At 52.4% G+C, this 25,157-nt stretch overlaps 7 protein-coding genes and 1 non-coding gene across 9 annotated transcripts; 3 read left to right on the forward strand and 5 right to left on the reverse strand.

Moving 5' to 3' along the window:
• Nucleotides 1-2,306: 2,306 nt before the first annotated feature.
• NCU01386 (hypothetical protein) lies at nucleotides 2,307-5,571 on the forward strand (the record flags this gene model as incomplete). Its single annotated transcript, XM_955850.2, has 2 exons — nucleotides 2,307-3,271; nucleotides 3,361-5,571. 2 exons carry the CDS (start codon nucleotides 2,307-2,309, stop codon nucleotides 5,402-5,404), a joined length of 3,009 nt encoding a protein of 1,002 aa, XP_960943.2. The 3' UTR covers nucleotides 5,405-5,571.
• Nucleotides 5,572-9,214: 3,643 nt separating this feature from the next.
• On the reverse strand, nucleotides 9,215-12,574 carry NCU01387 (hypothetical protein). The gene is made up of 2 exons (XM_955851.2): nucleotides 12,161-12,574; nucleotides 9,215-12,099 (listed from the first exon to the last, which is right to left on the reverse strand). The coding sequence occupies exons 1-2, from the start codon at nucleotides 12,227-12,229 to the stop codon at nucleotides 9,400-9,402; spliced, it is 2,769 nt and encodes a 922-aa protein (XP_960944.2). The 5' UTR covers nucleotides 12,230-12,574; the 3' UTR covers nucleotides 9,215-9,399.
• A 189-nt stretch (nucleotides 12,575-12,763) lies between these two features.
• Nucleotides 12,764-15,300, forward strand: NCU01388 (alpha-1,2-mannosyltransferase). Its single transcript, XM_955852.3, has 4 exons — nucleotides 12,764-13,594; nucleotides 13,673-13,933; nucleotides 14,010-14,628; nucleotides 14,685-15,300. The coding sequence occupies exons 1-4, from the start codon at nucleotides 13,450-13,452 to the stop codon at nucleotides 14,839-14,841; spliced, it is 1,182 nt and encodes a 393-aa protein (XP_960945.1). The 5' UTR covers nucleotides 12,764-13,449; the 3' UTR covers nucleotides 14,842-15,300.
• A 91-nt stretch (nucleotides 15,301-15,391) lies between these two features.
• Nucleotides 15,392-17,044, reverse strand: NCU01389 (mitogen-activated protein kinase organizer 1). The gene is made up of 2 exons (XM_955853.3): nucleotides 16,636-17,044; nucleotides 15,392-16,551 (listed from the first exon to the last, which is right to left on the reverse strand). Exons 1-2 carry the CDS (start codon nucleotides 16,751-16,753, stop codon nucleotides 15,461-15,463), a joined length of 1,209 nt encoding a protein of 402 aa, XP_960946.3. The 5' UTR covers nucleotides 16,754-17,044; the 3' UTR covers nucleotides 15,392-15,460.
• A 210-nt stretch (nucleotides 17,045-17,254) lies between these two features.
• NCU01390 lies at nucleotides 17,255-20,306 on the forward strand. 2 transcript variants are annotated; one of them, XM_011396221.1, is made up of 2 exons: nucleotides 17,255-18,983; nucleotides 19,041-20,306. In XM_011396221.1, the coding sequence occupies exon 1, from the start codon at nucleotides 17,792-17,794 to the stop codon at nucleotides 18,764-18,766; it is 975 nt and encodes a 324-aa protein (XP_011394523.1). In that variant the 5' UTR covers nucleotides 17,255-17,791; the 3' UTR covers nucleotides 18,767-18,983; nucleotides 19,041-20,306. The 2 variants fall into 2 exon arrangements, with proteins under 2 accessions (XP_011394523.1, XP_011394522.1); XM_011396220.1 differs by having other exon boundaries at nucleotides 17,255-19,104.
• On the reverse strand, nucleotides 19,074-20,346 carry NCU01391 (hypothetical protein). The gene has a single exon (XM_955855.2). The coding sequence runs from the start codon at nucleotides 20,127-20,129 to the stop codon at nucleotides 19,857-19,859; it is 273 nt and encodes a 90-aa protein (XP_960948.1). The 5' UTR covers nucleotides 20,130-20,346; the 3' UTR covers nucleotides 19,074-19,856.
• An 816-nt stretch (nucleotides 20,347-21,162) lies between these two features.
• NCU01392 (hypothetical protein) lies at nucleotides 21,163-22,036 on the reverse strand (the record flags this gene model as incomplete). Its single annotated transcript, XM_955528.2, has 4 exons — nucleotides 21,163-21,296; nucleotides 21,373-21,435; nucleotides 21,511-21,565; nucleotides 21,908-22,036. The coding sequence occupies 4 exons, from the start codon at nucleotides 22,034-22,036 to the stop codon at nucleotides 21,163-21,165; spliced, it is 381 nt and encodes a 126-aa protein (XP_960621.2).
• Nucleotides 22,037-23,857: 1,821 nt separating this feature from the next.
• On the reverse strand, nucleotides 23,858-25,000 carry NCU14078. Its single transcript, XR_897949.1, has one exon. It is a non-coding gene; the product is annotated as a ncrg142 (non-coding RNA).
• Nucleotides 25,001-25,157: the final 157 nt, after the last annotated feature.

The following is a 25,157-nucleotide window of genomic DNA, read 5'->3' on the forward strand; positions in this document are numbered from 1 at the left end:
GTTTTCCTACCCTACCTGCCCTTCCCGGCATCTTGTTCTTCTGGTCCAGGGTATCATCCCTGGCCAGCACAGAGAGTGGATGGTAGAGGTACCTACTAAATTGGTAGTGTACCGCACACACTGCTACGCTGTACGAGTGCAGACGGGCCAGGCAGGTATCGATACACCTCAGAAATCATCAGGGTCGTTGCAAGGCCCGTTGCTCCCGCTCACCCACACAATCTCGAGGTTCATCACCCACGCGGGCCACCTTCTACAGACTCGAGACAAGATAGATCATCTTGAAGAGATGAATCGGTCTTCCCGCGATTAGTATCACGGTACGGTATTTGCCAGTGGCTCCATCCGGCTCTCGGCCCATCCCCGGCTTTAGTTCAAGTTCCAATCCTGCGTCACCTCACAGAAGCCCAAAAAAAAAAAAAAAAAAAAAAAAAAAAAAAAAAAAAAAAAAAAAAAAAGTCTTCTTACGGCCTTCCATTTTCCTTAGCGGCTGGGCATTGGACGTGCATCTTACACAGTAGCGTTCCCCTGATCCTGGCTGCGTCCCCTGTTTGGACTTTGGATTGGCAGGCCCCGGTCCCAATTCCCGTCCCTTGTCGTCCCGGATCACCCAAGCCAAAGCCTCCCACCACCCGTTAACGAACCTCAACCACTACACTACACCCAATAGCCCCTTATCTTCCCGAACCCTCTTTTGCCTCGTGGTAGCCCATCATGGCATCACATCTCCCTCCGCCGTGCGCGGACTCTTCGTACCCACTGCCGAGAACTTCAGTCCGTGCAAGTCCCGTTGTCTGCCCCGACGCCCCCTTACATGCTTGCCCCACGCCCCTCCTCTTTACAGACTGCGGCATAATCCCATGCGGCTAGCAGTTCGATGAGGAATAGGCAGATGGATTGCAAAGGCAGGGTCGCCAAAGTCGATGCCGGGAACTTGCTGGTTTCTCTTCCTTGTTCCCTTGGTTTGACAAAGCCCCAAGCCTTGATTTCTCGTCATATCAGACCATTCCACGGACTTGCTCATTTCCCCTTGCTAGCTCCTTCTCGAGCTACTCGAGACTAACAGATTAATACCGAATACCAATTGTACACTGACTGGTCTACGTGTCCGCTATATGCTCCCATCTTCCGCATATTTTCTGCACGCAAAGAGGGACAAGACGCCACGCCGCTGCTGTGCCGGAACCCATCGGACACGAGCTTCAAGTAATCGTTCTCCGTCGAATAAGCTTCCACGTTGGCATACAGGACGAGAGAGGCCACGAAAACCGGTACAAGCCAGAGGCACGTGTGGACGTTTAAGCACATAGAACACGCCAATAAATCCCCGGGCCAGATAGGTCTTGCAGCGAGGCAGCAGACCACTCACTGCGGCCCCCGTCGGTATCCCTTCCCGTTACTTGGTTTCCTGGACACTGGGTCCACTACCCCAGCATACCCACGCCCCCCCTTCTCCCCCTTCGTGGACCCTACAAAGCACTAGCAGTTTTAGCCCTGTCTTGTGGTCCTCTTCTTAGCCTGCCTTGTCTGTGGATCCCGCGGCGGCTTGCTTCACCAGATTGGGGTCGACCAGACATCTAGGCTCTTGCCGGGAGATGCACGGGACCCCCATACAAGATCCGAACCTTTTCCACTTACAGCCTTCTCAGCCACAAGCGCTCTGCCTGGCTTCCCATTCGGCTTCCCACTTCGATCTCTATCCTTCCTTCTCTCTGTCGGTCTGAATATCAGCTCCAGCAACATCTCTCCCGAGAATCTTGTCCCTGTCGGCGCCTCGATCCAATCTTTCGCAAGTTTTGATCATCATCATCATCATCATCATCATCATCATCATCATCACTACCTACATCGTTGCCCACGGTCCAACGCGCTCCCTTTATGCTCAGCCAGTTAAGCGCTCGACGAAGTAGCTCTCTCCATGTGCTCATATACAAGGGCTTTGTGAGTGAACTGTGCCGCCTATGCACCTTTCCACGGCCAACATCTAGCTACCAGCCGCCTTCTTCGACTCTTTGTGTGCTTCGGCAGACCGTTGGGCTTGCTATACACTAGGAATCAGGACTCGCTAGTTCCCCGGCTGCCCCTAACCGCCTGCTTCTTGAGGTGTGATATGACAACAAGGACACCGATCCATCAAAGTTGAACCAACATTATTCTCAATGGGGATTACCTCTTGCCCCGACACTCGTTACCGGCTATCTATTCCCACCACTCCACCCGAGCTGTCGAATTCAGACACATCTTCATTCAACTTCAAAATACCCCAAGAACGATCACGGAACTGCGTTGTTCCACTTTCACCGCCCATGTCCTATTATGACCACGTATCCAGGACAGGCGATGTGCCCTCCACGAACAGTCCCGACGAAGCACAAGCCTCGAGAGACGTCGGCACCAACCAAAACGTTGGGCGGCAGCAGTTGCCTTCATTGAGTAGCCTATTTGGCCCATCCACATCGCAATTTCGCCCATTGCGTTCGCCGACTTTCTCGGACCGTCCAGCATTGTACACAACATCGTCGCCAGCGCTTGATCATCCCCGAGGACCAGCTGGCAGTTGGGATAGACCTTACTCGGCATCTTCGTCCCCTTATTTCCCCGCTCCATCATTGACTTCGCAGCCTCGCAGTACACCGGATTCCAGACTTGATGAACGGCCCCACTTTCCGCCACTGTCACGGGCGCTCCCAGGCGCCCTATCACCCATGGTCAGGGAGTCAGAGCTCCAACGGCCTTATTCTCAGTCCGGTTTCAGCGCTGGGAACAAATGGTCGCTGCGTCACGAAACTGGCCAAGAATACGCGCTAGGAAACCGGGAGTACGCACCGTATAGATCATCGCCCACTGAGCGACCCCATAGTCAGCTTTCGAACGGCATCCCGGGCCGTGAGGAAGACTTGGGCTTACGTAGCGAGCGACCGGCTACGCAACCACCAACACCAGTTAGTACTGGTGCCTCCGAGGTCATCGTGGGCAAGGATGGATTGGGCCCGAAAATTTGGACAGGAACGCATTTTTTGCCCAGATTTGTCAGGGAGGAAAAGGTCGATGGCGAAACGTATTTCATATATGACGATGGAACCCGTTGCAAAGATGTTATTGATGGCGAGAAAGTCAATGCCCACTGGGGAGTGACAAAAGCTGGGAAGCCAAGAAAGAGGCTAGCAATCGCCTGCATCACTTGCCGGGAGAAGAAGATCAAGTGTGATCCAGATTACCCTCGATGCGCGCAATGTGAGAAGTTTGGGCGTACTTGCAGGTTCAAGAATGCGTAAGTGTTATCAGTCCCCTTCGCCCAGTAACCGCTGGTGTTCTGTGTGATAGCAGATCAACATCTAATATTCAACTTATGTGATACAGGCCGCGGGGTGGACACAATACTTCACCTTCGACTCCGCCCGCCGAAGTCGACGATGCACGCCGGTTGCCCAGCATAATTCGGCCACCACCGCACGAGCACGCGAGGACGAGCGTGCATTCGAGCGGATCTGTTTCACCACGCACCACTTTTCGCCCAGCAAGCCCCGAGATGGTCTCATCCGTGCCGTCGAAACGGCTACGGGTGGGCTACGACAACTACGCTCCCGCAGGGGAGCACCGACCGCTTATGGCACCAGCAGCGGACCACATGATCCGGTCCAACATGTCCTGGCACCGTCAGCCTGAACTTCCTCGCGTCCACGAGGACACAGTGTGCCGTGCATGGCAAACAGACCCGTATGTCTCCGATCCTGAGTCCGTGATCAGCACCATAGCCTCATTTTTTGTGTGCATCGATGCCACGACCTTCCGATTCCTCCCCGAAAAGGCATTCAAAATCTGGGTACAGAACCTCGCTCACCATAAAAACAAGTCCCCAGAAGATCTGATGCTCGTCTATAGCATCCTTGCTCTCGGTTCCCTCCTATCGATTGCTGGGTCCAGCCGGCTCGACCATAAGACGGAGAAAACCAACCACTACGCTCAGGTAGCCCGTTACGCTACAGAGCACGCAACGATGTCAATACAGCTTGTCCAGGCGAGAATTCTCCTTTCCCTCTACTATATGGCTGTTTCGAAGCCTATCGATGCCAACGAAATGTCTAGCAGCGCTATGTCGGCAGCGGCCTATTTGCAGTTAAATTTAGAGTTGGATCAGTCTCCGGACGTAGGACGCAACTCATTCCCATATGGATTGACCAGGGCTGGCTTTTCCGAGTGCAGAAGAAGGACGTTCTGGTCATGTTTCTTATTAGAGAGACTGAATGGCCTGTTTCCAACCCGGATGGCAGTCATCAATACAGCCGATATCTTTCTCCGACTTCCAATGGACATCCGCTCGTTCGAAGAACAAGAGGACGTCTCTGTACCGGTCTCGACATTCGAGAATATCAACTCTTCTGGTCTTCCTGAGCCAGATCAGGAGCACCGGGATATGCAGACAGTCGACAAGGGGACGAAAGCAGGGATGATGGGCTATCTGATTCAAGTGGTGGCCCTCTGGGGACAGGTCATGGCCTTGATATACCGAGTTGCGCATTCTGGTAGTCACCTATCAGAAGGCGAAGTGGATGTTATGGCCGGGTTCCATCAACGCTTACTATCGCGGCTCGAAAGCTGGAGAAGTTCACTCTCTCCAGGCTTTCTTTTCTCTGCCGCCGCTCTCGACAAGGTGCAAAGGGAAAATAAGGGATCCTTTATCCTAATGCATCTTATTTACCATCTCACAATGATTAAAGCGCATCGACACATTCACTCATGTTTCTCGACTTCGTCACTGCAGAGACTCGAACATGCACGCATAGCCCGCACCAATGCCCATCAGTTACTGGACATCGTGTGTACAGCAGCAAATCATATCGAAGCTTCTGGAAACGCTAGCCCAGATGGTACCAGTATGCCACCACCCTTTACCAGCTTCGCCGTCCTTGAGGCATTGGATGTGCTTTCGGCGGAGGGCCGCATACAACATCTTCCAGAACTGATTGACAGTCTTGCCATTGCACGAAGTGTCTTGGAGATTTTGGGTATGGTGTGGGAAGATGCAAGGGCGCACAAGACAATACTGGATCACCGACTGGACAGGCTGGTAGCCCTTAGGGAGAAAACTGAGGGTCTGCACGATGCTCTTGCCGTACCCCTTGCTGGAAGAGGAAGGGGGAATATGTCAGAGTATGAGTTTGAGTTTGGGGGAACCCGAGTTTACGTCGCAAATCCCGACGACAGCCTTGACAGGACCTACTACAATGGAGAGGATGGCACCCTTTGTGATGCAAAAGACGAGAAACGGGTCGCGGCTACATTTTCAGAAGGTGTGCTCAGCTGGCAAATGGGTGAAATGCTTGAGACGAGGTTTCCAAGAGAGATGGACTGCATCTATGCAGGACTACAAACGACCCATGCGCCGAGGATCATGACAAACTGAACAAGGGAGGCACCGGGCTTGAAGGGCTCCTCCATGATGATGGATATGCAGAGTATTCTGGATTATGCAACGAGAATACGCGTGCTACTTTTTCTTATTATGAGTTATGTGTACAATGAAGAAGGTTATGCAGCACGGCTTATATGCATGGGTGGCTGCGTGAGTGGAAGTGAAGCAGTAACGGCGTTTCAGTCGATGTACTTTCCACCTGTTCGATTCTGGTTGTTTTCTTATCGATTTGATTTGGACCTTCTCGGAGTCACCATTCTTCGGATATCTCGATCTTGACTTTTCCCTTTATCACTTCTCACAACATGTACAATCATCTTCCCTCAAGCATGTTGTTGAAGACAGCTGTGTCTGGGTGTATTTGGCGGCTAGATGCTTCTTCGGTTTCTTTTCTCCTGTTGACCATCATCAACATGTTTTCATATTATCACATACATGCGCAAAATTGGTTTCGGCGTTTTTGTCCTTAGAGTGTGGCTCGGTAAAATAACCCGGAATTTGAGTTTGGAGCAGAAGGTGATGCGACTACCTCACTTCGATGAGTGTACCAGGATTCAGGAGCTTGGATAGGGTCAACGGGGTGAGGTAGAGGCTGAGAAAGATGCTTTGCTCTCGCAACTGCGAGACACTGATTCGGTCTCCCTGGCTCTATCAACAGTTACACAGCCGATCAGAATTGATGACCCGTCTGCCTCATTACCTCATCTTTCCAATCTGCTTGTCCATCTATCCTCCAATAAACCTGTTTTTACCTGGGTGCGCGCAGCCACTTATCGAGCCGACGATCCGTTTGATGGCCCTTTGTATCCAAATGCAGCAGACACAAGGTAGGTAGCATACAGACCGAATGAAGTTCATGGCTCATCATTTCCTAGCTTGGATTTTATTCCCAATTAGGTTGCCATTGCGCACTGCGTTGTTTCGGTAGTAACGAAGGTCGTCAGCCCTCTTGGCTTCCATTCATGCTTTCGCTTCTTGGCTGCTTCTAGAATATCATGCGATATCCTTCCATGCCATGTAACCTCCAAGTCATCACATTATATGTATGCACATGCATGCAATGCAGTTCGCACATTTTGCATGCAACACTCACTTAAGCTGCTTCCAGAAAACTTCCACGCCATTCACAGCGAGCGGTTCGCTCTCGATTCGGTAAAGTTAAACGAGATTGGAATACATATGTACCGTGATATGTAGTTGATATGCCGTTGGAGCTGAGGTTTTACGGCAGCTGTTGTGCATAGGTAGGTAGCTAGACATTTCTAGAGGCGATGTACATACCTCTAGGCAGGTAAACCACGGCCATAGGATAAGGACTGCACATTTGACAGGCAATAATTTGGGTTTCTCCGATTCGTTTTTTTCGCAAGGCCCTCCAATCTGTAGGTATGTACTCCGGTACTTTGGTCTTCGTACAGGCAGCAGCCACTAGAAGTAATGTACGTACATCCACCTCTGCTTATACGGCCGAAGTGTCTCACCTTTGGTACTGCACCGTGTCACGGCACGATACGACACGACAAGTATCATCGATGATACTATGATAGATATGCAGAGCAGACGGGATCGTGCGATAGAAGGGTTTTGGAAATCTGAAGGAAGGAAAGAACACAACTTCCACCCATTCATTGTACCTGCTACATTGCCTACGTCTACTGTAGTACAGGTAAGTGCCGCTCTCAACGAACTCCAGCTTGCACTTTCCAACTTCCTCCGCACTCACTCGCAAAATGCATGTAACCCGACCGTACCTCGACATCCCAGTCGTTCTTTCTTTCCTGGTTCCTTCCTCTGTTTATCATTCATGTCATGCGCGGCTCTCTCTGCTTACGTCTTGGCTTCTTTCTGTCCCTTTGCAGACAGATGAGGTAGCATTTCGAGCACGGCCATATCAAATATTGATATTGTGTCTCTTATTGCTTGGTCGAGCCGTACCGTTTGTAATTGGCCGTTGAGACAGGGCGAGTGAGAAGGCACGGAGCTTGAGAAAGTGCTTGACTACCTCTAGGTACGTTGTCAGCTTGAATCATCTGGACTTTCAATCCTCGTGAATCATCACTTCCTGTTCTAAAATCAGAAGGCAGGCATGTGTTCATCCTTGTCAACAGCCCATGGCATTCATTAATGATCAACGTTACCTAAACACTGGAATGTACCGGTCGGTAGGAAGAGATAGAACATGCAGACCGGAAACTGAAGCCAAGATCACAACCGTCATTACATGTGGAATCACTTTTCACTTCCACACCGCGAACCCAAAGCTGACCCGGGACCGTAAGGGAAGTATCATATTGCGCGCCATCCCCCACATTACGAGCCTTCCTTTCTTCCTTCCTTCCCTCTTTTTTGTCATTGCTTTTTCTTCCATTTCAGTTCCCTTCCACTGCCCTTCTTCCATCCCCGTGGCCCGCCCCCCTCCCCATACCTGCCGGTCGGTACCCCAAGGTGGGACGCATCATCGCTGCACCTTGTACAATATGCAAGTACGGAAATTATTCCGTTATTACTTACTGTCCCCTTAGTTTCCATTCCTTTTTGTTCTGTTTCTGCCGTGCTTCCGTCATCCTCGCACGCAATAATGATACAGTGTAACGCCCCCGACCGACAATCTGACAATCTGACATGCATGATCTACGCCGCAACCCGACAGCGGCTGAATGACCTTCTAGAAGCAGCACGGAAGGTTTTACTTTCCCGAGGGGTTGGGGTTGGGGTCATAAAGGATGATTCTTGATGCCCTGGAACGTAAGAGGCATTGCGAATGGACTCACTCACAAGGTCCGATCAGATGATGGAAGATGCTACATGGATGGATGGATGGATGAAATGCGAGAATAAGTACCTAGGTACTGCGTACATAGTAGACTGGAAAAGCTTGTATGCTGCTGCCCATGCCCGAAATCCTTCGAATGCATTCATTGCCTTCTATTGCATTGCATGGAAAACGCATAGAACTTCTTCCGTCTATTCGCTGCAGATGAGTGGCACAAGCATACCTACCTACCTACCTACCTATTTAGTGTACATCCAACCCTAAATGGGTGTTGCGGACGGCGTGATACCGTCGGGATTTGCAGGACCCCATGGTACCTACATATGTTACCAATAGACCGAAGAAGCTTGCCAGACTGGAAAAAGAAGGGGGTTAGGGACATAGTACAGAGGTAGATCTGCAGCGCCCAAGTCCGAGCCTGTGCTTTTTTTTTTATACAGGAATTTTCACGACCTTAGCGGACATCATATAGGTACAGAAGTATGCTGCTGCCTGTGCTTACCTACTGTCGAGCGCTCGAAGAGGGGTAGTCTAGAAGTTTGCCAACTTGGCGAGTTTCTACGGTAGGTAGAGAAAGGTAAAGGTAAAGGTAAAGGTAGAGAGAGGTAGGTATGCATGGTGTGCATATGCATATATATGCATTGTTGATGGAGCAGATACGAGTTGAAGCGAACAGAAGTTCTCGCAGTTGCTGTGAAAGAATCGGGCAGCTTGGATGAGTGCTCTTGGGTTATTTGAGGGAGTGGTTGAGTTGAATGGAAACCGGGTGCCATGGTATGCCTCTTATTACTGGGTTTGGAGTCATGAGTGATGCTGGCTTGTGTTGAGGGTGATGGTGTCAAACGACCTTGCGCGATGCTCCAGTCCATGACAAGATAGAAACATACCACCCCCGTAGTCCACCATGCTGCTGTTCTTCTTGCTGGCGGGATTGGAAAGGCCTTTTTGCGGTTCTTGCTTGCGTTAATCGCTTGTCGCGATGGCCTAATGGCTTTTCGGGGGGAGGCAGAGGGTTTGAGTGATGACGAGGTTTACAATCTTGGATAACTCAATGAACGGCCTTGCTATGAACGTCAGCCGGATCTAATACGATGCTCATGAACAGGATACAATGAAGAAACGCAGAACCGCTCTATATAGCATTAACAACTTCATACAACTACTGATGACATTCCAGCTCCATATAGCAACCCCCGGGTACTTGTTTTCCTATTCAGAAAACATGCCTCGCCTCTTTGATCCCCCCCTCAAGCATCTCCGCCAGCAAGTCCCACTTCGCCGCCGCATCCTCCCTGCTCCCCCTCGCCACACCTCTCAGTCCGCTCGCGACAAACCTAAGATGTCGCTCAAAGTCGCTGTGCATCTCTTTCATGACCGCAGCAGTCGACTTATTGTTTCCCCTTGCACGGGCGTCCTCCATGATACTCTTCTTCCACTTCTCCTCCCTTATAGCACAAGCAGTGTTTTCACCTTCATCATCATCACCGTCATCCTCCCCATCAATTCCCACCCCTAAACCTGTCTTGCTATACAACGAGGCCGTCCTCCCCGCTCTAGTCTTTCGCTTGTGCTGTTGCTGCTGCTGCGAAGCCGAGAATGTCGACAGCCTCGAAATTTCCTGCTGCTCCTCTTCCAGCCTGGCTATCTCCGCCTGGTGGCTGTCTTCCAGCTTGATGGCCAGGTCGTATATGTCCAGGATGCAGTCGCGGATGGGACGAAGTCGTTTCCCTTGGCAGGATTCGCTGAGGATCCGATCGAGAAACTTGGAGTGCACCTCGCCGACGTCGTCAACGTCCAGCGTATGTTGTAAGGCTTCGTCCATTTTGTTAATGTTGGGCGCGAAGACGAGGGTGGTGAGGTAGCTCATCATGGTGTTGCAGAACCAGAGAAGCTTAGTTCGGAGAAGGTAGTATGTAGATTGGTGGCGGGCTGGCGTGGTGGTGGTTCCCAAGAGCGGGTGCTTGAGAAGATATATGGCTCTGCGAGTTTGTAGCAGGAAGACAAACATTGTTTGATACCCTTTGACCTCGGCTGGACTGATGATCATCTGGATAGGCCATGGTAAGTGGTAGATGAGGCGGATAGCTGGGAGGGTGTTGCGGACTGAGGCCCGGGAAGCGGCTGGACTGTCGGCGATATACCGCTGGTCGATATCGGCAGACAAGCGATGCCCGGCCACGCACTGTGAAAATGCCTCCTGAGCAATTTCGGTCAGTGTGAACTTATCGTTCCAACTCGTACTGAAGTTATCCAGTTGTCTGAAGATGGTCGAAGCAAAGGCATCCGAGGTGGCGCCGTCGGACATCAAGTAGAGACATCGGAGAGCGCCGAATGCCCGCGATAGCCCGTATGAGTCGAACAGGATATCAAGCAACGTGATGGATGCTGAGTGGTATTTGCTTTGAATCCACTTGTTAAAGGCATTGCCAAAGAGCTCCGAAAATGGTGCAAAGCTAGTGCCATCTGAGCAGACGGCAGCAAATTCCATGGGTGGTTCCTCTGCTTTCATCCGGTCTGCTACGGGGGAATATCGCTTGAGATGTTTCAAGACCACAATACTTTTTCCAGCCCGGACTATCCGATCAACAGCAGGACTCAGGAACCGTGGGGCATTCAAGACTCCTTCCGAGCTGACGAGTTGGTGAAACTGCTGTTCCCATATTTGGTGCAACTGGGGCCTCGCAGATGACTTGCCGATGAAAAAGGTCCGATCTCCGGCGAGGAGTTCCCCTTCTTCCATCCAGAATCGGATAGGTTTCAGGTACACTTGAAAGCAATCAAGGAAGATGGTCCCCAGAAGCCTATATGTGTCAAGGCTACCTTCCATTTGTGCCATGCCGACTGCGTCATAAAGCAATTCAAGGTAATGAAATGCCTTGGTATTGCGTTCCCGATGGACTTGCTGTACGATACCGGAAAGGACATATAAGGGGGCTAATGACGGCCCTAGTTCTGCCAACATGGCCACTAGGCTGACAATCACGTCCTTGTGAATGGCAACAAACCGCCCTTGAATAGCAGTCAACTCCTGGTCGAATGACTGAAGAGCCTTTTGAAGTGAGTCCTGGAACACCTGGAGAAGTGGTTCTTCTTTTTCCTTTTTGCTAGCGTAAATGCGCAGCGGGGCGAGCTTTCGGCCACATTCGGAAAAGGTGTTCACCAGAGCATCGTACGTCTGCCATGTAACTCCCTCCAGCACGTAGTCGGGAACAGGCTTACATGCCAAATCAAAAAGAGAGGTTGGCAGGCCGCGGAGCATAAATACAACTTCGCGGAGAAGTTGGAGACTTGTGATGGGCGTCTTCTTCTGTCGCCCATCGGGGTCAAGATCATGGGTAGCATTTCTCCAGTCCTGGCTGTCTAGGATCCGTCTCAGCAACTCTTCACCGCCTGAGAGCTTGATGGCCAAGTCCTGTGCTGTGCGTGGGGCATCGTCTGGAACTGAGGAAGCTGTGCTTGGAGATGCAATGGAAACATCGGAAGTCACATGCTCGCGTTCGTAATAGTCTTCTTCGTCTGAACTCGGAGCATGGTCAAGAATTTTCCACAGAGCGCGCTCTTGATGCCAGCCATCTTCCTTGGCAATCTGTCGCCAAGTCAGTTTGGGTACAGCATCCTTCTCTGCTTCTTTCAGGCGCTCAAGATCGCTCAGCCTGGACTTTTGCGCAGGCTTGTCGGACAGCTCCAGGAGGAGGTGCAATACTTCTGGGGTGAAGTCGTTGACGTGCGGCTTGAGTGCATCCAGTCGTTGCTCAAGGGCGTCTCCAAGGGGTTCTCGATTGATGATGCGGAAACGTTCCACAAGCCCAGCCAGGCGGTTCTGCACCTCGAACTGGTTCGTCCTAAGAAAGTTCTGGTTCAGCAGACTTTGTACTGTTGATTCCCTCAGAGACTGGAGTTTTCGTTTTTGGGTCTGATGGCAATGTCAGTCAAGGCAGGCCATGGCCGGAAAAGGGGGATTGAAAATAACAGACCTTTGGGACGGCGGCAACGGCATCAATAAGCTCGTCGGTCAACGCCGCGAGCTCTGAGAGGTATGACATGCTACCGCCTTGCAGTGACTGGGCATCCTGAGAATGGGATGAGTAAACACGAGAAGTGAAAGTCTACTGCCCGGCTCAAACTGGTGTTTCGTCGCAAGCAGTGTTAGACGCGACTTGATCCACTAGCATCGCTTGACGTCCAGGTTGGGTTTACCGAGCTGCTCTTGCTGGGGAATTAGCAGTGTGTGAAGTTGGGAACAGGTGGTAATGCACTAGTTCCGATTATAAAGGAAAGTCCAATCAAATGTCAATTCACTCAATGAGAACATTCGACGTCTCAAGCAGGATCATCTTTTTTGTGAAGCAGCTGAGAGGAAGAAGCTTTCGTTGAAGGGAAGAAATGGGATTGCAAAAAGTTGGGTGAATGTTGTCGACAAGACCTCACGGGCACGCACCTGCCCTGATGCACTGCAGCGGCCATGTTCCAGGGCAGCACCGAACAACAGCAGGCAGGCGCACGGACCAGCCACATCCCTTCGTTTTCACCTGATAAGGTAGCCTGCCGGTCACCACGACGACAAGCCCAGGCAGGCAGGACTACTTCCCGTCCAAAGGTACAGCAACAAGCCACACCCAACTCGACCACGTCGCCAATCGGGTGGTATCAAGTCAGAGTGTGGCCGTGGTCAGAGTTTCAATGAACCCCTATTCGAACCAAAACAATTGTTTGAGCCTTTGAAGTGGTGCCAAGCAAGGCAAACATGCACCTGTCCGTCCAATGCGACAGGGGCAGCGCTATCCGCCTCAGACACGCGAATCCCGGTCGTCTGGACGCACCGATAGGGACAGCGCTGATAGTGGCGGCGGGCGGGCAGTGGGGAGCCACCAGCGTGGGACCTCGCTGCCCGCCCGCTGTAACTGTTAGTGATCCCCTTTTCCGCCTTTCCTGCCTGCAGCTGTATCTGTGCCCATCTGCGCCTGACAAGCAAACACGGGCACCTCACATCGGCGCTGGCATCTTCTCCATCTTTTTTGACCTTCCTGAATTCTGCCTTGTTCCTGTCTTCCCCTTTTTCCAGGCCATCACCACTCGACCCACCCCCGAGCTTGGCCATCGCAGTACAAGAGTCGGCACGTCGCCGAGCCCCGCGCTGCGATCCCACCATCAACCTAGGTATATCACCGTTTGATAGATGAAGTAGTCAACCCCGTGGCCGTGACACCTCGAACCATTCCGGTTGGACACTTGGACTTCTCCAGTCTCCTAACCTCCTATCACAATGGCGATTGCTCGCCCAGTACGAGCCCTGGCCCTGGCGGCTGCGCTCGTCTGGTGTTTCTTCATATGGCAGCTTCTGTCGCCATCGGGAACCGCCATGACCAAAGACAAATACTTGTCCTTTGAGCGGGATCCCAACCTGGACCGTAAGTGGATGTGGCGCTTTTGTTTTGTCCGCAGTCGCATTGCTGTTCGATGCTAATCTGCTCTTGCGCGTCGCACAGCTACGGGAGAACCCGAAGGGAAGCTCATACGCGCTTCCGAAGACTATGCGCCGGGCGCAAAGAACTCGGCCAGAATCAATGCCACTCTGCTGGCGCTGGTGCGAAACGAGGAGCTGGAAGGCATGCTGCAGGCGATGCGCGACCTCGAGCGGACATGGAACCACAAGTTCAACTACCCCTGGACCTTTTTCAACGACGTGCCCTTTTCCGATGAGTTCAAGAAGAGAACGCGCGCGGTAACGAAGGCCGAGGTCAGATACGGTACGTAAGGCGGTGTAGCCACCCACACGGTATGATACGTGGAGCAGACGGGCTGATTTTACTGTGACGGTTACAGAACTTATCCCCAAGGAGCACTGGGAAATGCCATCATGGATTAACCAGGACCTGTACCACGAGTCGGTCAAGATCCTCGAAGAAAAGAAGATTCAGTATGCCGACAAAATTTCGTACCACCAGATGTGCCGGTGGAACAGCGGCATGTTCTACAAGCACCCGGCCCTGGCCAACACGCAGTACTACTGGCGCGTCGAGCCCAACGTTCACTTCTTTTGCGATGTCGACTATGACGTTTTCCGCTACATGCACGATAACAACAAGACGTACGGCTTCACCATCAACCTGTACGACGCCCCGGCGTCCATCACTACTCTGTGGCCCGAAACCGAAAAGTTCTTGGCCGAGCACCCCGAATATGTGCACGAGAACAGCGCCATGAATTGGCTGACGGACAAGACCCGCCGTCCCGACCACACAAAGGATGCCAACGGTTATTCGACATGCCACTTTTGGAGCAACTTTGAGATTGGCGATATGAACTTCTGGCGCAGCAAGGCGTACGAGGATTATTTCAACCACTTGGACCGTGCCGGTGGCTTTTTCTACGAGCGTTGGGGTGACGCACCTGTTCACAGTATTGCCCTGGGTCTCTTCGAAGACTCTAGCAAGATTCATTGGTGAGTGTCGACAGAAAGTTTGCCTCAACCACTTATGCTGACCATCCCTTTTTTAGGTTCCGCGATATTGGCTATCAGCACATTCCCTTCTTCAACTGTCCCAACTCCCCCAAGTGCAAGGGCTGCGTTACCGGCCGTTTCACCGATGGCGAGGCCTGGCTCAACAGGGAAGACTGCAGACCCAACTGGTTCAAGTACGTCGGCATGGGCTAAGCTGGTGAACGAATCCCGAACGACAAACACATCGAAAGAAATAAACACAAAACAGTAATGGAGCGTTGGCGCTGGCTGGGTTTTCGACAACGAAAAGTCTCCGGGCCGCGCTGCTGTATCATACCCGGCTACGTAGCCTTGCGGCGTTGCATATGACATGCTTTCGGGATACATACGCTTATGGAACTGACGAAGGAACTTGTCTGACGCTGGCGGTATCCAGCCATCTAATGATGCTTGTACATACTAATTTATGACGAATTCCTGATGCACGACACATGATCAAAATGGGCGGTTACGGGGTGTGTTCTTGGATTCTCAGGGCTGTTCTATGCCACCGAAGACGCTGCGGATACGCCTGTTTAGAGTAGCATGAGGGTTCAAACGGTTAGAAGATGCGGAACGGCTTACTCTTGTTGAATTTTTGATCGGAATAGAGGAACCAAGTTGTACCCGCATTATATAATACGTGACGTACACTGTGCCCTGGTCCTTCCCATAAACTAGATCGGTATGGAATATTGCATCAAGAAAAAAAAAACATAGATAGGTAAACGGCTGTACGAGCTCTCAGATCTCGATACATTTTCTTCGATGCATTCAAGACTAGCACTGATGATCACGCTTCTCCATACACTGTCACAACCCCCGATGTACCGCCGACACAAAACTGGTTCCCAAACCCACCGTCCTTCCACGCAACACAACTGACCACATTCTTCCTCTCCTTTTCCTTCCCATCCCTTCCCACCACAACCTTCCCACCACCCGGCCCCCACGGAACCCCAAGCTTAGCCACAAGCTTGCCGGTCAAGAGATCCCAAGTCCACACCCGTCCCTCTCCGTTCGAGTTCTCCGCTCCATTCTCATCACCAGCAACAACCCATCTCTCCCCGCCTCCCAGCACGCTCTGCACCCTAATCTCCTTATTCGTCCACCCCCCAGCTGCGTCCCCGTTCGCATTTCCATCGCCGCCATACGTCCTCAAACACTGCCCATTGCTCCTGTCCATCAACCGGATCTTACTATCCAAACTCCCCACTAGAACCGTCTTCCCATCTCTCGCCAGACACAGGCTCGTCACCGCTCCCGGGAAAACGTCCGTCACCAACCGTCCCATCCGCACATCATACGTCCTCACCCGTCCATCCACACTCCCCGCCAGTACCTCCGCTCCTGCCCCTCCCGGAGAAACAGCAAGACTCGTAATCCCATCCTTGGCCTCCCCCAGCACCTGCACGGGTCTACTGGAACTCTGCGAGCGCACGTCCCATATCCGCACCGTCGTGTCGTGCCCTCCCGAAATCAGCAAGGAATCATCGACGCCAGCGAAAATGACCGAGTTGATGCGCCCCGTGGTGTGGCCCTGGTTGGAAAAGCGGCGGATGGTGGTGGCTGTCGAAACGTCCCAGAGGAAGACGGCGCGGTCGCCGCCTGAGGACGCAAAGGTGGCGTTGGAGGAGGAAACGGAGAGGGAGAGGACTTCGTAGCCGTGGGAGGTGTAGGTTTGGATCAGGCGGCCTTGTGGGGGTGTAGTTGAGGGGGCCTGGGAAGGTTTTGTGATGAAGGTAGTGGATGAGGTGGTGGTGGTGGTGGTGGAAGACGAGGGGGAGGCTGGGATGGGGTTGTAGAGACGGATGGACCGGTCGGCAGATCCAGTAAGGATGTAGGTCCCTGGTGAGGCAGAGTAGGTTACTGCGTGGACGGGGCCTGTTTAAATAAGAAGTGGGGTGTGGTTAGCTGAGGATTGGGATGAGAGGGTTAGACTAGGTTGGCGGAGGTGAGAGGCCATACCATTTGAGCCTAGCAGCTGGGACAGGATCTTTCGGGGAAAATCGTCCTTCCCATTAAAGGCGTTATTGTCGTATACATCCATTTGAACCGGGGTGTTTCTGTTACAGCTCTGGGCCATTTGTGTTATTGTTTATGTTTGGTGAATTTCATATCGGCGTTGATGCCGCGGGTGGTGATGGGAATATCTCATGCCAGGCAACTATGTGATCGTGTTGATTGTGTAACCGGCGTGTTTTTTGATACCTGAAATACCGACTAACTTTACCATATGCTGAACGTAATGATGAAGACAATATGAAAGTGATGCTTCAGTGTTTTCAGCCGGACCTTGTTCGAGTCTTCGAACCGTCGGCAAACAATGAGCGATGCTCGTTCAAGTTGCGGTTCGTGTTAACGGGAGATATTCATTGAAGGTTCATAAGCGCGCAGTGGGTTAAAAGGCGGATGATCTTTGATAACCCTAACCCGCAACTGCTACACAGTACGCTCATAACTTGAACTGTTACGCGACTCGGAACCGCCAAGATACTACGGTGCGTGCAACAGGATCAGCGACAGAAAGGATGAACAAAGCCACACAGTTGATCGACCGTATGCAACATACCGCAGTAGGACTCCGCGCTGATCGAGCTCTTCTTTTCCCGCGAGAAAAGTTGCAAACATCCATACCGACGGGAGCGTATCTGTGCTTCGACTATCTGTAACCTCCCTGTCTGCTCGTTAACACCGTGACCGATGAAACTATAAATCTGACAGCGGAAAGTGGGGGGTGGCACAAGCTCCCGTTCTTCCCTGCACCCCAGCCTCACGTGGCGCGTCCACCTTGATGGATAAGTCTCTTGGGGGAATCGTGATCTCGATCTGCTGCTTATCCGACAGAACCCAGCGACAACCACAACCTCACCTGTCCGCTTTCCCCTTGCCGAACTCCAGACCTTAAACAACACCTCCTTGTCGAGTTCACCAGTTTCACCAGTTTCACGACATCACACTTTCTGTCGCGCGATTACACCAGAATCAACACGCTGAAAATCATCACTACACATCTTTGCAACACAACGAAGCGCTTCACACTCGTTGCCCTGTTAGACAAAGCGACCAAACAGTCAACCTTTTTCGACCTTGATCAAATCATCAACCACTATCCACCCTCAAAATGTCCGAACGCAAAGTCCTAACCAAATACTACCCCCCGGATTTCGACCCCTCCCTCGTCGGCCGCTCGCGGCAACCCAAGCAAACCGGCCCCAAAGTCCAGACCGTCCGCCTCATGGCCCCCTTTTCCCTGCGCTGCTCCACCTGCGGCGAGTACATGTACAAAGGGCGCAAGTTCAACGCGCGCAAGGAAACCCCCGTCGACGAGCGCTACCTCGGCATCCAGATCTACCGCTTCTACATCCGATGCACGCGCTGCAGTGCCGAGATCGTCTTCCGGACCGACCCCAAGAACCAGGACTATGCTGTCGAGAAGGGCGCCAAGCGGAACACGGAGCCGTGGCGCCGCGGGTTGGAAGGGGAACTGGAGGAGACGGATGAGCAGCGACTGGACCGGATCGAGAGGGAGATGGCGGACGAGAATGGGGAGATTGCGCAAGCGGAGGAGAGGAATGCGATGGCGGAACTGGAGCAAAAGACGGCTGACGCCAAAAGGGAGATGGCGGTCGCGGATGCGTTGGATGAGATCCGAAGTCGGAATGCGAGACTGGAGAGGGCGCAAAGGGAAGGTGGGGTGGATATTGAGAGTGTACTTGGTGGGAGGGGATTGAGCGAGGAGGAGGAGAGGAGGAGGAGAGAGGAGGAGGAGGATGCAGAAGCGGCTAGAAAGGCATTTGAGTTTGCGAGGTTGCAGCAAAAGCTGGAGGAAACCCCGGCCGAGGAGGAGGTGCTGGGTCTGCCGAGTATCCCTGGGGCGGCGGCAAATGGGGAGGGCTCGTCCGGTTCTTCTCCTAGTGCTGGTATTGGCCCTTCGTCTGCTTCGTCAACGGCAGCGACGGCGACGGCGGCGACAGCCTCGAACCCGGCATCAGCCGCTACGACCGACATGCCCCCTCCCAGTTTCAAGCGCCAGGTCAAGAAAAAAAAGGACCACTCGGCCTTGCTTGGTATCAAGAAGAAGCAACCCCTGGTCTGAGGAAACAAACCGGCCGGAAGTCACCTTGGTTTGGAAATTTTCACAATCAGTACGTCAGGGTGTGGAGAGGCATCATGGATCTCATGATGAAGATTGCCAAAGAATGCAGATTGTCGAATGCCACGAGGGGCGGTCCGCAATGGCCATTCTTTCAGCCTTCTAGTGTACATCGCAGCAAACATGATCGACGTGGATGATGGATGGATGTTGATACCCAGTGAGTTTACTTCTAGTCAATACAGCCAATTGATAACCCACACTCACCGTTAGTTAGAGCATCGTAGATCAAGACAGATTTTCAAACGTTCTAGAAACAACACGAATAAATCATGAATGGGTATAATCATCAATCATTCCGGGAATCTGACGATTAATATGTACAATTCCCAAAAGGATTTCCTCTACCAGATCCCGAATCTCATGGCACAGAAACAAGCTCCGTATACCGTATGATAACAACTCTGCTTTCCCCTCTAGATATATTTATTCCCTGGGAACCCGCAACAAGAAAAAAAATCCTTTCCATCTCCCACGAAACGCCTTGCCAGTTCAACAGAAAGAGAGAATATTCGTAAAAAAACACAAAACTCGCCAGTTTTTCAACGTCACCGAAAGGCAAAGGAGAATAAACTCCCCTCGATCGATGACCCGAATTACATGGCGAAAGATCAGAAGTAGACAACCACCACCGCTGAAACCCGACACCTTAGCCCGACACCTTAGCCCGACACCTTGATAGGGTTGCATGCGATATGGAACATTTTTTGGGTCAAATGGACCAGGCCGCGAGAAACATGACGAGTTCCACTCCTCTGTTGGAGAAATCATGCATCATGTACGGTCGTCATCGTGTCCTGCCTGTCGCATGCACACCTTGCTCCTTTTCCGGCATGCAGTGATACACTGCAGCGGGACGCTCTGACGTTGTTCTCTAGGAGCATTGATGTCATCCTTTTTTCTTTTTCCAGATGACCAAAGAAGCAAGCAAGGTCTAGACGATTGTGGGCGCGGGTTGGGTGGTAGTCAAGAGTGGAGTGTGTGTGCTCAATCAACCAGTACATCCCATCCTCACACACTCTCGGAGCAGCTCTCACGATTGGTAGCTGTACTCTTCGCTGGAATTCCTCGAGCGAGTACCCGAGACGCCGTTGGGTAGACTTGGTGTGGCGTTCGATTGGCTCTGGCCGTTGGAGTTCTGGTTGTTGGAAGGCGACCCCGAGGACCTGGGCAGGTTTGTCTGGGAAGCGGCCTCCATCTGGCGCTTGGTATGCTGATGCATGGAGCGGGAGTAGGAGCCCAGGTCGAAGGGAGGAGGAGGAGACATTGTGATGGAGTAGGCAGAGTTTTGGGCAGCAGCCGACATTTCTATTTGGGGGTTTGGTATTGTGGTTGTTTTGCGTTGGCGTTGGGCAGCTAAGCTTTTGGTTGCCGGATGTCTTGGAAAAGTGGTATGGATGGCTTGACGCGCAAAAAAGGCTTGAACGGTAAGGAGAATGACGCTAGGAGAGATGACCTAGGAAATAGTTGATTGTGTTGGAGGAGTGTTTAGCTGGATGAAGATGTCGAGAAGACTGATGAACGGAGGGTCTAGGGGAAGAAGGAGGAGGGGAACTATATAACAGATGGCTTGGCTCCAAAAAAGCTAATCTCATAAGGCGACACAGCACGCTAGGGGCGGGAATGGGCTTGCACTGATGCGCTGATGCGGCCCACACCAAACTCAAGGTAGGGGGGGGGGGGGGGGGGGGGTATCAAGAGGGGGCAAGGAGCCAGCAGCCGGGGGCAACGGTTGGTCGAACACACAAAAAGTGGAAGAAGCGGAAGGGGTGGTCAGAAGATGGGTATGGAGACCCGAGTCTGGTGAGTGTCTGTAGTGTAAAGAAGCAGCGCCAGAGTACCAGAGTGCCAGAGTACCAGGAGGGGAGGGGTGAAAGAATTCTCTTCCCCCGCGATCCCTCTCTTCCTTGGACTCCTCCGTCACCGTGAGGTGATCTGCATTCCCCTCTTTTTTTTTCTTTCTCTTTTTTCTCTCTCTTGGGTTTATTGTTTTTGCTCGTCGGATCTCGGGTGGCAGAAGAGCCAAGAAGGGGTCAATGGGAGGGGCGTGCACGGCAAACCCACCACAGTGCCGTCAACTCGCACACATCACTCCCCCAACAAGCCGATGACTAAGGAAGAAGAATTCCCGTACCTTTCTCTCTGTGTCACTGTAGTCCTCAAGTCCAGCACAATTGCGTCGTTTTAGCAATGCTACCCACAACTGCACGGATTCGTCTGTTTCGATTGGTGATCGACAGTGATGAACACCGTCAACATGGGGGACCGTGGCCTACGGGCTGCACGAGATGGCGTAAAAAGCTCCGCCCCTGATCCAACCAATCTCCAGGCTGAACTGGCTAGTAGCTGGCACGATATGGCGGCTCCTTCAGGCCGTTGTGAGTCCCCGTGGTACCCCAAGCCGTTGCTTCCATGGCCAGGTACCTGTTGGCTGTGGAGGCTGAGCGAGCGCGGAGTCTCACCATCTCACCGTCTGTTGGCCGTTAGCCTTGGGGCTGCCTCGTTGTCCTCGGCGCGACAGCGACAGAGTGGAGAGACGGTAAAATGACCCATAGTAGGAGGTGATGTCAGGGTCGTCAGGACAACCTTGATGTTGCGCAGAGGGATGGGTGCTATTGTCAGTGGAAATGGTAGATTCTACTATGCACACAAGAGCGTTGAGAGCGTATGGCGGAGGTTCCGCCTACGGGTTCTCTCCTGGAGCAAGTAACTGACGCCCAAAAGGGCAAGACCCTGCTGATCCTAGGTCATTGGAGGTCTTGGGGAGATTGATAATGTGTGTAGATGAAGTCATTCTATTGGCCACTAGCTTCAGAGAAAAGAGAGCACGAGGAAGATCATGGTGGATATTTGCACGCCGGTACTAGTTTCACCAGAGCTCATTCGGAACCGTGGAGCCATAAACATAGTGTAAAAAGAGGAAGGGGAAATGAAGGGATTCCGTGTGCGGTACGGTGACGGACTGGGCAAGAGCAGGAGAAGAACGGAAAAAGGGCCCGGGAGCAGCCTGTGACGCGGGAGACCGAGGGAGGCGAAGTTTGTGAGTGTGAGTGGGAGCGTGTGCACAGTACCTCTCTTACGTACCCAGTGTCTGGGGCTACCATCTAATAGCCTGACGACAGCAGCAACAGTCCTTTGGCCTGAGTGCGGGCCAGAAACAGAGATCGGCGAATTTCCCGTGCCCGAGTCGAGAAGGGATTCGCGGTTTGCCATGATGTCAGTGGTTGAGCAGAGAACGAAGCGGACCCTTGTGCTCCTCGACTGCCTCTTTTCCCCTCTCTAATGCAGGGAGAAAGGCTTCTGGCCGCAATAGTCGATGCCTATCAATACAGTATCTGCTGTTGGCGGCTGGGCCAGAACTGGGCGACGCATTCTTAAGGAGAAGCCATTTTGACACAATACCGCCAGTCTTCGGCTGTCAGCACGCTTCAGTTTCGAAGCCATTTTGACACAGTACCGCCATTCTTCGGCGCTGTTCGCTCGCTTTAGCTGTCGCACTTCGGAAGTCAGAGCGGCAGCTGAAAAGTTGGGCCACCGGCCAATGGGTCGGCGACGGGTGTTTCGCTTGAAGTCGGGGTGGGGGGAGCTAGGTTTCGAGGAGGATGAGACAAAAAGTTGGCAGACCAGCATGACTGGCGCCAGGAAGTGAGGACAACGACCGGGGAAAGTATGGCATTTCCGTTTTTACCATTGGAATGAAGCCATTTTGACTCTGCTGGAGATTAGGCATTTTTCCAAATTCCCATTCAAGCGGCCGGAGGTCCCTGCGTTTCTTTGTTATCGGAAAGTGGCATCACACAGTGGGATAGCTTTAGCACAGAGGTAGCGCTGCTGAACTTGCACAGGCTTCATCCTGATCCTGCCCCTGTCGGTAGACGGAGGGAGACAATCCACTTCTGGAAGTTGAAGTGAAGCCTCAAAATGGATCAATCATGAAAAGAGTACATAAGGGCCAGAAGGCCACCGAGTTCGGACGGGATATGTAGGTAGCCAAAAGCAATTTCAAGGCAACTGAAACGACGGGAAAGAACGAAGCTCGCGGTGATGACGATGTGCTGATGGTAGCGAGTCGCGACTGTCCTAACAACCACTGCACCACAAGTGGAAGTTACGTGGTACTACGGTGGAAAACTCAAACTCAGTTCCCATCTTTCACGCAGAGGTGGACAGCGAAACAGTGTTGGCGAGGCATGAACGACCTCGACCTGAGCTTTCCACTTCGCAAAAAGCTGTTGAGGTCAGAAGGCGCCACCCATGCGGCAAGGTAAAATGACATCAGTCTCAGGCCACGGTCACTTGTAAACCCCTGCTAGCGTCGGTCCTACCGGCCATCTGCTGTACATGCCCCACAGAGATACTTGCCGGACCCCTGTCGACAGCTGGCCGGACTTTGCAACTCTTTGTTTGCCCCTTCCGCATTCAGTTCGAATTCTGGAGGACCTGCCTGCCTGTCACTTTCTCTCCTCTGCTGGATCTCATTTCATATGATCTTTCTCGGTTTATTGTTCCTTTTGCGCAACTTGAAGACTGTGCTGCATTGAACATCACGGTTACATATTTCCATCTACGCTTCTTGGCTTTACTCTTCCTGCCTTCCAGGTTCAAGCGAGGAAAGGACTGAGTGGAGCATTGAATGGTCTCGAACGAAGGATTGCCGGAGGAGAAACGCAAGCCCCTGTCCGGCTCTCGGTACAGGAACCTTGAGCACTCATTGGCCCATCTTGCGATCATGGATAAGCTTAACCCAGCAAGTGACGCCAGAGCCGACCTCACCTTCGCGATGTGTCCTTGTGCAACCAAACAGACGGTAAATAAATCGCCTCCGCGGCCCATTGTCGTCATTGCTTGACATTTCAGCCTTCCACAAACACATGGCCTTTTTAGCCCTTTCACTAACTCCGAACAAAGGGCCAGGCCGCAAAGGAGCCGCTTTGATGATGACAATGATGATGATGATCTCGATTCGTCTCCCATGGATCCCTCTGCTGTCATAGGCATTCTAGAACCTTACCCGTGCCGTCATCACCATTAAGGGAGCGAGAGTGCGCAGGGAGCCGCCAACGGCACAGAACGACAGGGGAACAAAGTCTGTCACCCTGTTCTGCCTGTAGTGTAATGGAATGTTGGACCCCTAAACTCGGGGACCTGGCGCTGCCGCCAGACTGACCCCTTAGAATAGTACGCGGCTCTATTGATAGCCTCCGTCCGGGGACAGCACCCGCGTTGACGTCAAACGGCCCCTTTCACTTCTCAGCCCTCTTCTGACGCAGGCTGCTGACGCTGACGGGCGGCTCACGGCGATAAGTCCGGCCTCGCTTGCTCGCCACTGCAACAACAACACTCACTCTTCAGTTTGCGTACCCCCCCTTCTCCCCTTTGGCTCCTACCGACTGACGTCGCTGTTCGTACACACGTCCCCTCGGTCCCGTCTCCCCGTCCCGCCGATGACAGCATCGCAAACGCCTCCAAAGATGGGCTGACCTCAAAGCTGTCTTTTGTCGGTCTCCGTGGGCTCAACTCTCGCATCATTGTACGACGTGTTTGCGTCTGTGTCGTATTCCCCTTGTCGACCGGACAACGTCACTCGTGAGCGATGCGGCAAACTATGATTCATATCGTCCCTGACGTTGACTCCTGTTCACTCGCGTCTGTGGTTCATCATAGGGTGGCATCAGGCATCTATCTGGGTTGGCAGCTTGGGATCACTCGGTGTAAATCACGAGGGAACGTGCACCGCTGCGCACGCATAGTATGGGTAGGGTGAGACGCTGAGCAAGATGTCATGCTTTTCGTCATCGGTTTGCCATGATTTGCATCTCGCAAAGAGGACGTGGTCCCAGCTATAAGGTTTGATCCACCTCAGCTCATTGCACATGTATATCCCTGTAAGGCCGTCAAATCTTTCGATACTTCACTGAGAAAGCTCAACATATGGAGGAGGAGAGGAATTCGATTAATGGAATTTCACAGCACCAGACCGCTGGCAAACACCCCGGATGATTTGTTGGACTGCAAAGAGAAGCCGAGGGGGCTGAATCCTGGCGCCGTCATGTCTCCGAGCATTGCATGTTGCTGGGTCCTGCCAAACTACTAGATTTCCTTTTCTTGGTTGGCTCATCAGTCACAGCCTCCAGAATCTGAGCCGGGGACAGTTGGCCATCGGATTACACTACTGGCAGTTGGCAGTTCGAGTTTGTCGGTGGGCCAAGGCCACTCGGAATGGAGATTATCATCCCGGAATGCCCTCCTTTCCGGCAGCAGCCTTCCAATGGCATAAAGTAGGGGCACACAGTGCAAAACAGCACAGGGCCCGATCTTCGGGGTCCTGGACACA

The sequence above is a fragment of the Neurospora crassa genome, linkage group V (assembly GCF_000182925.2).
Source record: "Neurospora crassa OR74A linkage group V, whole genome shotgun sequence".
Lineage (NCBI taxonomy): Eukaryota > Fungi > Ascomycota > Sordariomycetes > Sordariales > Sordariaceae > Neurospora > Neurospora crassa.

Coding starts and splice junctions, on each gene's coding strand:
- NCU01387 (XM_955851.2), bottom strand. CDS start 12,229: ATGTCATACCTCTCAGAGCTCGCGGCGTTGACCGACGAGCTTATTGAT. Junction 12,100..12,160: donor CCGTTGCCGCCGTCCCAAAG/GTCTGTTATTTT, acceptor CATTGCCATCAG/ACCCAAAAACGAAAACTCCA.
- NCU01388 (XM_955852.3), top strand. CDS start 13,450: ATGGCGATTGCTCGCCCAGTACGAGCCCTGGCCCTGGCGGCTGCGCTC. Junction 13,934..14,009: donor GAAGGCCGAGGTCAGATACG/GTACGTAAGGCG, acceptor TGACGGTTACAG/AACTTATCCCCAAGGAGCAC. Junction 14,629..14,684: donor GACTCTAGCAAGATTCATTG/GTGAGTGTCGAC, acceptor TCCCTTTTTTAG/GTTCCGCGATATTGGCTATC.
- NCU01389 (XM_955853.3), bottom strand. CDS start 16,753: ATGGCCCAGAGCTGTAACAGAAACACCCCGGTTCAAATGGATGTATAC. Junction 16,552..16,635: donor CCAGCTGCTAGGCTCAAATG/GTATGGCCTCTC, acceptor TTATTTAAACAG/GCCCCGTCCACGCAGTAACC.
- NCU01390 (XM_011396221.1), top strand. CDS start 17,792: ATGTCCGAACGCAAAGTCCTAACCAAATACTACCCCCCGGATTTCGAC.
- NCU01391 (XM_955855.2), bottom strand. CDS start 20,129: ATGTCGGCTGCTGCCCAAAACTCTGCCTACTCCATCACAATGTCTCCT.